Here is a 9,030-nt window from a genome sequence, read left to right on the forward strand (position 1 = left end):
TTATGATGAAGGGAGACAGATTGGCTGTCCTGTCCAGCAGACTTGCCACCATATATGGCTTTCTAGTAGCCTGGGGAAATGAAAAAAAGATGTCTCCTGCTTAAATTAAGATCTTGTATCACCCAACTTTGTGATGGTTGCATATGCGATGCTCAGGTCAGAGTATGCTAGACTAAAGTAGGAGTCTTCAAAAGCTAAGAAGGAGTACAGTGGAACCTCGGTTCACGAACGCCTCGGTACACGTACAACTCGGTTTACGACCAAAAAGTTCGCCAAGCTTTTGCCTCGGTTCACGACCACACACTCGGTATACGAACAAGCCAGTTTCCCTTTCGGTTTGTGCGCGCTGATGATTTCTGCACGTGTTGCATTGTTCTCGGTCAGACGTGAACTGCTGCAATGAGAGAGAGAGAGAGAGAGAGAGAGAGGGGGGGGGGGGGGGGCTGGCTGGCTCGCGTGCTAGAGAGAGAGAGCATGTGCAGCTGAGAGCGAGCCTATACGTGCAGCTGAGAGCGAGCCTGGGTGTTTGTCAGTGTTATTCAATGTTTTTACATTAGTTTACTATTACACTGTGCATTCTATGGTGTAATTTACTATATTTGTGCTTAAAAATATTTAAAAAAATATATTTACATACAGTTCGTACGGTCTGGAACGGATTAATTGTATTTACATACAATCCTATGGGGGAAATTGCTTTGGTTCACGACCAATTTGGTTTACGACTAGAGGTTTGGAACGAATTATGGTCGTGAACCGAGGTTCCACTGTATCTCTTAAATAAGCAGGCAGATTGTCTCACAGCTTTGGAGCCCTGTAACTAAGAGATCAACCTCCAGCTCTTTGTTTTATTAATCCTTGTAATCTTTGATAGGCCAGCATCATGAGATCTTATGTCTGCTCTGATTTGTAATTGATAAGATCAGATGAGTACAGTGCCAGTGGAAGGTAATCACCCCTTGAAGCTTCACCTTTTATTGTTATGCAATATTGAATCACAGTGGAATTCCTTTGGCTTATTGGTGCTGATGAACAGTATGATGGTCATTTAAGGCTTTATATGTAAGAAATGTCATTCAGATGCTTGGTAAGTTACTATACTGTACAGACATTGGCCATATAAACACCCAAGTAAGTTCCTGGTCTTTTTCAGTTTTGCCGTTTTTGGGGATTGCGCTTACCTTTTTCCTTATCGTGTGTTTTTAAATCATTTTAGGACAGAGAGTTTCTTTTGTTCTAAAACCGTGCCTCAGTATCACCAGGTATATACTAAGTGAGCTTCTGTATTTGTGAAAATGTAATTAACTTCAGCAGTAGGAAACGAAAAATGCAGGATAACTACCATGGCATTATGTGAATATTATTTCCTCTGGAGTGTGTTGCCAGAAAGTTTTCTTTTCTTTTTTTCCTGCAGGTATTGATTCCATTTTAAGTATCAAAGACATGCTGGATTCTCCTGATGTTGACACTTTAGCAGCTTCTCACAGCCTTGAAGCCTTTGTTGCTTACATACAACTTTATGAAATGTGGTGGAAAGGAAGTGGTACAGAATTACAGTTTGAGATGGACGTTCAAAGAGGCAGCATTGATGCTGGTGAAATTGAGCTCGTTTATGATGAAAGTGGGGATCACATTATAGAAAATTCAACAAATGGCAATGGTACCACCAGTGATGAGTGTTCTCCGAAAAAGGAACTGTGCCACTCAAAGCAGGAAAGCAGTTTGTCATTCTGTAGAAATTTACTTTCTGAAACTCATGCTGCACTTCAAACAACACAGCATTTAATAAAGGAGATACAGGAGAAGTTATCCAGCATGGTCCACTTCCACATGAGGGCAGCAGAAAGTAAGAAAAATGGCGAACTCTGTAGAGAAAACCCTGAAACTGACCTAACGGGACCTACAGAAGCCCCAGTGGCACAAAGGTACACTTTTTGTGATTTAAAAAAAAAAAAAAAAATGTCGACAGTGATAAAGCTAAATGTTTATTGTATGTCTTATATTTTGTATTGTCAGGTAATGACGGGAGCAATAATAGCAGCAATAATAATGTTTGCAGCTCTGATTATGAGCTTAATTGCCTATTCAGTCATCTAGCTCACTCTCCGTCCATCTCTCTGTCCTCTAAATCAATAACATTCGACCTGAATTGAGAAAAGTAATCAATTTCTAATTACCCATAAAAACATAAGGGGATAGTGAGTTTATTGTCGTCATGAAGAAAATCTTTATAAAAATGTCGTCAAGCATTCCTTTGCTTCATTTTCACTTGATGTTTTACAAGCCCCGAAGACAACTATTGCCCCTTTTTCTTTTTCCCGCTTCTGAACCTTTCTGGTTTTTTCAGCTTCGACATTTCTTCAAGTTTATTTTGTCCCCCTCCAGTGAGCCACTTTTACTTACATTTTCAGTAAAAAGGTCATCAGTTGCCCCAAAAGCCTCAAGCTTCCATATGTGACCTCATTGTGACTGGACAGTCCTTATTGGAGGATCAATCATCTATCCCTTTTTAAAGACCCTCATAAAGTTGCTTTTCATTTCCACTGAAGGTCAATTCAATAGGTTTGTAGGACTAATACTGGTACCAAAAATGTATAATCTGTCTAGTAGTGTTGGATTGGTACTAAAATTTTGACTTCAGTATTGACACCAACTTTTGGACCTCAGTACCGGAACCAATAACGGTTCAGAAGCAAATAATGAATACAGTGCATCCGGAAAGTATTCACAGCACTTCACTTTTTCCACATTTTGTTATGTTACAGCCTTATTCCAAAATGGATTAAATTCATTTTTTTCCTCAGAATTCTACACACAACACCCCATAATGACAATGTGAAAAAAGTTTACTTGAGGGTTTTGCAAATTTATTAAAAATAAAAAAACTGAGAAATCACATGTACATAAGTATTCACAGCCTTTGTTCAATACTTTGTCAATGCACCTTTGGCAGCAATTACAGCCTCAAGTCTTTTTGAATATGATGCCACAAGCTTGGCACACCTGTCCTTGGCCAGTTTCACCAGTTCCTCTTTGCAGCACCTCTCAAGCTCCATCAGGTTGGATGGGAAGCGTCGGTGCACAGCCATTTTAAGATCTCTCCAGAGATGTTCAATCGGATTCAAGTCTGGGCTCTGGCTGGGCCACTCAAGGACATTCACAGAGTTGTCCTGAAGCCACTCCTTTGATATCTTGGCTGTGTGTTTAGGGTCGCTGTCCTGCTGAAATATGAACCGTCGCGCCAGTCTGAGGTCAAGAGCGCTCTGGTGCAGGTTTTTATCCAGGATGTCTCTGTACATTGCTGCAGTCATCTTTCCCTTTATCCTGACTAGTCTCCCAGTTCCTGCCACTGAAAAACATCCCCACAGCATGATGCTGCCACCACCATGCTTCACTGTAGGGATGGTATTGGCCTGGTGATGAGCGGTGCCTGGTTTTCTCCAAACGTGACGCCTGGCATTCACACCAAAGAGTTCAATCTTTGTCTCATCAGACCAGAGAATTTTCCTTGTCATGGTCTGAGAGTCCTTCAGGTGCCTTTTGGCAAACTCCAGGTGGGCTGCCATGTGCCTTTTACTAAGGAGTGGCTTCCGTCTGGCCACTCTACAATACAAGCCTGATTGGTGGATTGCTGCAGAGATGGTTGTCCTTCTGAAAGGTTCTCCTCTCTCCACAGAGGACCTCTGGAGCTCTGACAGAGTGACCATCAAGTTCTTGGTCACCTCCCTGACTAAGGCCCTTCTCCCCCGATCACTCAGTTTAGATGGCCGGCCAGCTCTAGGAAGAGTCCTAGTGGTTTTGAACTTCTTCCACTTACGGATGATGGAGGCCACTGTGCTCATTGGGACCTTCAAAGCAGCAGAAATTTTTCTGTAACCTTCCCCAGATTTGTGCCTCGAGACAATCCTGTCTCGGAGGTCTACAGACATTTCCTTTGACTTCATGCTTGGTTTGTGCTCTGACATGAACTGTCAACTGTGGGACCTTATATAGACAGGTGTGTGCCTTTCCAAATCATGTCCACTCAACTGAATTTACCACAGATGGACTCCAATTAAGCTGCAGAAACATCTCAAGGATGATCAGGGGAAACAGGATGTACCTGAGCTCAATTTCGAGCTTCATGGCAAAGAAAGGCTGTGAATACTTATATACATGTGCTTTCTCAATTTTTTTATTTTTAATAAATTTGCAAAAATCTCAAACTCAAACGTTGTCATTATGGGGTGTTGTGTGTAGAATTCTGAGGAAAAAAATGAATTTAATCCATTTTGGAATAAGGCTGTAACATAACAAAATGTGGAAAAAGTGATGTGCTGTGAATACTTTCCGGATGCACTGTATTTGACTTTTCTTGAAATGCACCTTGGGGCTGTCACAAAAAGTAATTTTGTTGTTTTACACAATGACAATAAAGTGCTTGAACTTGAAAAGAAAATGTTGACGGCTAAGATCTACTCGCTTACTTGAAGTTATTTTTTGATGATGACATAATCAAAAGAATTGTTCTTGAGCCGAACCGCTATGCTGAACAGTGTCAGGTAAATGACCGTACGCCTAAGCAGTTTGTCTGTTCAACAATATGTGGTATATTCGGCATTGGCATCATTATTGTTATTGTTCATTTCATATTATTATTATTCATTATTATTGGTATCATAATTATACTTTTTATAATTCTGACTTTCTACTTTTAGCGATTTGTAGCGTTTTTACAGTAGAAAGATGAGATTTAATAGAAGTGTTTGTTTTTTTCAAGCAAAAAAATACTTTTTTACATTTTTTTTGTAATAAAATGTAATACTAAGGAGGTTAAATAAATAAATACATAAATAGGTAGATAAGTAAATAAATAAATATACACGCATACTTTGGTCTGGACACACACAAGAGCTTTTTACAGAAGCTGCGTATTTCTCACTGTTTTTGTTCTTTTCTTTCTGAACGTATTTACTGCTTCATTTACATCCTTGATTTGATAGATTTGTTTAAAACAGTAAGTCAAAGGTGTCTGTTCCTGTTCAAATGAAAAATGTAATTATTCAAATATCGTATTTTTCTATCTAGTATTGAAGAACCTGAATCTCTGCCATCATTGATAGCTTTGCTGTCCGAGTACAATAAGACCCTGACTCACATTCCCGACCATATAAAGGTGAGATCTGCTGCTGAATTCTCCTCGAGGTTTAAAGGCAATAATAATTATTGATGAAATTAACGCTCTCTCTTGTTTATTCCAGCGCAATTCTTTCCCAGATGTCCTTGAGTGCTGCCTTATCCTTCTCTATATGGAGAGGTCTGTACCTTCATCAGTTCCGGAGGACCTCGCCGAACAGGCGCGCTCCTTAATCCGGAAATACGGAACTACGGTCACTTATAAGAAAGCTTGTCGTAGTTTCTTTAATTAAAGACCTATTTCTTTATAAAATTTCAAAGGAGGTTTCTGTTTTGCTTTTCCTTTTGTGAAAAACGCATTCACCTCACCAGTCAACAAGCTGCTTTCCCTTTTTTGTAAATGTTGGTTCGTTTATTAAAATTAAGCTTCCTTCCAAAAACTCTTCACCATTTGTTAAGGATGGATGAAGTCCGACACATACTGTAAGTGACCGAGTGGAATGGGATTAAATCTGACAGTTCCATTCCATGACTGCAGGGAGTCTGAATTCATCCTAGCACAATAAAATGGAATTAACGCTGCCCTAAAAAGGCATCTAAATGACTGCATCTGCTGGCTTCTTTACACCCGTTAAGAAACGTTACTGGTCAGCGCCGGGCCCCCACCATGTTCCTCTTGAGTTTTACATATTTTTAAGGATTTATTCAGTCCTTTTTGTTTTATAAATTAAAGCCTACTGAACTTTTAAATGTAAATAATAATGTAGAAATCCTACAGTCCTAGGCCATGCAGGTGAGGGGAAATGGCGCACTGTGTGTCTGTGGATGGGCATAAACAATAGATAAAATCGCAACTTAGACTGGAAATATTTCATAGAAGTCCAAATCTGAACCGGCAGATGTGGACAAATTTGTCGGTACCCTTTACCGCTCAATTACGAAGTACTGCAAGCCTTCTGAAAAGTGACGAAATGAAAAGCAGTTGTCTGTCCCTTGTGTACCTGCACGCCTTTGATGCGTCATCGAGGAAAGAAAAACAAAGCAAATGAATTGCTTATTCTACAAAACCTAAAGGGCTTTGAGAAGCCACTTGTGTGATTTTGGGCTGTACCAGAAATAAATTGTTATTGTTTGACTGGTTGTGCAGGAAAAATTGACATCTTGATTGAAACGCTTGGAGAGTAGATTTCAGTCCTAGACTTTACTATGAAGTGATGTGTGTACGTCACTTTCGTTTGACGCACACTCTACATAAGGAACTGCAAATGAATACTTGCAATCAGGGGTGGGCAGCGTCAGTCCTGGAGGGCTGCACTGGCCACAGGTTTTTGTTCCAACCCAGTTTCTTACTGAAAGGTCAGTTATTGCTGATGAAGAAGCACCTACTGCTCAAGTGCCATTTTAGTGGTCTCGCTTGTTAAGGTTCTCCACCCTCTAACTTGTTTCCATTTACACCTCTGTGTGTTAATCATGCACTGTTTAGTTTAATAAAACACTTAAGAGAAGAATGAGGCAGACTGAAAATGATCCGTTTTAGGGTTCACATCATTTGGGGTGATCTCTTTGGAAAGGAAAAAAATCTTAACATTGCAGACTAACAAGCCATAAACTTAAGTACAGTCTGAGATTGGCAAGGATTGGTTTCTAATTAAGAAATTGGGTTGGAATGAAAACCTGCAGCCACCGTGGCCCTCCAGGACTGGCGTTGCCCACCCCTGCTTTTAAATGGACACGGGGTACAAGTGCAATTTTTCTTTTTTCTTTCTTGCTGCCCACAATGCTCCTCTCCACAGAAGGCAGCATCTAAGTCTGCCCCCCTGATGATTTAACTCCGCCTTTCAGACAGATCTTCTCACTCAGATGGCCCGGGCACATTTGTTGGTATCACTAGGTAAGATCCTAAAGAACTGGATTTGAGTGATTTTTTTCAGTTTTCTTGAATTTGTATCGCACACGTCTCCCAATTGTGTAATCAGTCATTTGGCCAATTTAAGTGGAGAAAAGTCATCACTCTGCTGTTTGCTGTAATCACTTGTCCCACAGTGAACATGGATGAGAGAAAACATAGGAGTGAGTTGTCTGAAGAGATGAGAAGAAAAATTATAGACCAACATGAAAGATCGATAAGACCACCTCCGAACAGCTTGATGTTCCTGTGAGAACATTTGCAAATGTAATTGTGAGTTATAAGGTCCGGTCAGGAGGTAAGTAAGGTAACCATGACCAGTAAGGAGGTGAGGGTTTGTGCCCAGGGTCCTACCTGCATGGAGTTGGCATGGTCTCCCTGTGTCTGTGTGGGTTTCCTCCAACTGTTCAAAGATACCCAGATTAGGTGAACTAGTGATGCTAAATTGTCCACCGTGTGTGTGTCTTCACCTTGTGACCTTCCTGCTTTGTGCCCTATGCTAGCTGAGATAGGCTCCAGCAGCCCCCTCAACCCCCACAAATCTGGATTAAGCAGGGTGGAAAATGACAAGACTTGACGAAATCTGAACTGTGTGAGCAAACTGCGAAGAAAGAGCCAGCGCTTGAGCTGTGACACTCAACCTTTAGGAACTGTAGCTTCTCGAACGAACTGTAAAACTCAAATCTGCTAGGCAGTTATTTATACTTTATAAATCTCTTTCAGACATTAGTGCACAAGCCTTAATTTGACCTGATGAAATCTTTGGTGTCTGTTAACTGATAGAAGTGCAAACTCCTAGATGATGACTTGAACTTTGAATCTTTTTTTCTTTTATCTGAATCTTTTGGTTCATTTGTTTGGAACGAAGAAAACTAACTTTATTTAAAGGAGTGGGCAACAATTCTGTTGAAATCAGAAGGAGCTCTGCACCCAGACTAGAGAAATCTTCTCTTAAATGATGTTGTTATACAGAAGTATTTTTAATAAATAATAATTTTCAAATAATTTACTTTTGATGCCATCGGTTTTAATGTTTTTTTTTTTTTAATTCATTTTGCTCTGTATTGATTTTATACTGCGTGATTGGGTCAAGGTGTATTGTTTAAGAGCACCTCGTGTTGATGATTGCCGCATGGGTGAAGAGACGCCTTCAACAGAGAGTGGCAAGCAGGCACCTGCTTTAGTGATTGGCACAGGTGTGGGTCTTTGATAGGCTGTAACAAAATATAATATAAAAAAAAAGCTAATAAGGAGGCAGACAAGCAAAAAACAGGTGGAGGTCCATGCGGTCCAGACCTAACCCCTGCAGAAGAGTTGGCTCTCCAGCAAAATGCCCATCGCCCTGTTTCTGAGGACATTCCAGGGGGAAGCTCCTCCTCAGAACCAGTGGCAGGATGCAGTGGTCACTTCATTTCAGGTAAAGGATGGTCATTGCATATATTTGTCCTCCATGTGTGCCATAGGTATGTTCCATATAGCCCTCTTTTTTGTTGGGTCAGTTGCAGGGAATGTCATATCACTTGAACCTGTGTCTGACCAACGAGATATTGACGAAGGTCAAATATTTGATGAAGACACTGTGTCTGATTATTCATCAGGAGGAGAGGTACATTTTCCAAATAATGTTTGATCATACTCCACTCTGATCAGTCCCATGTGCCCCAATCACATTTGGAAATCCCGGTAATGAGAATGTTAGGCTGATTGTGAGATTCTTCATGTAACTGTTGGTGTTTTAGCCTGTGTGTTGCGTACCTGCAATGGCATGAAACACCTCTTTTATTGTCTGCACACGCAGGTGTCCAGGAAACAAAATGAAAACCCGAAGGAAATATTTCAGAGCCAAACAGATTTTACAAATTGCCTGGCAAACTGCACTTTGTTAGATTTTCTGCATCGCCTGCAGTATATAAAAAAGGGCCACTTGTAAAAAACCACAAAGCAATGCCTACTGTCTGTGTGCTTGTGAGAGCTCAACTTCGCCGAGTTTGACTTCGAATATAAGGTCC

At 40.6% G+C, this 9,030-nt stretch overlaps 1 protein-coding gene across 3 annotated transcripts in view; it reads left to right on the top strand.

Moving 5' to 3' along the window:
• gemin5 (gem (nuclear organelle) associated protein 5) overlaps positions 1-5,429 on the top strand; it is a 47,237-nt gene extending 41,808 nt beyond the window's left edge. For all 3 annotated transcript variants that reach the window (XM_051933983.1, XM_051933984.1, XM_051933985.1), the window contains exons 26-28: positions 1,415-1,925; positions 5,068-5,155; positions 5,241-5,429. In XM_051933983.1, coding sequence (XP_051789943.1) covers positions 1,415-1,925; positions 5,068-5,155; positions 5,241-5,408 — 767 coding nt within the window. In that variant the 3' untranslated portion in view covers positions 5,409-5,429. The remainder of the gene's footprint in view (positions 1-1,414; positions 1,926-5,067; positions 5,156-5,240) is intronic.
• The last annotated feature ends 3,601 nt before the right edge of the window (positions 5,430-9,030 follow it).

This window comes from Erpetoichthys calabaricus, chromosome 11 (genome assembly GCF_900747795.2).
Source record: "Erpetoichthys calabaricus chromosome 11, fErpCal1.3, whole genome shotgun sequence".
Classification (NCBI taxonomy): domain Eukaryota; kingdom Metazoa; phylum Chordata; class Cladistia; order Polypteriformes; family Polypteridae; genus Erpetoichthys; species Erpetoichthys calabaricus.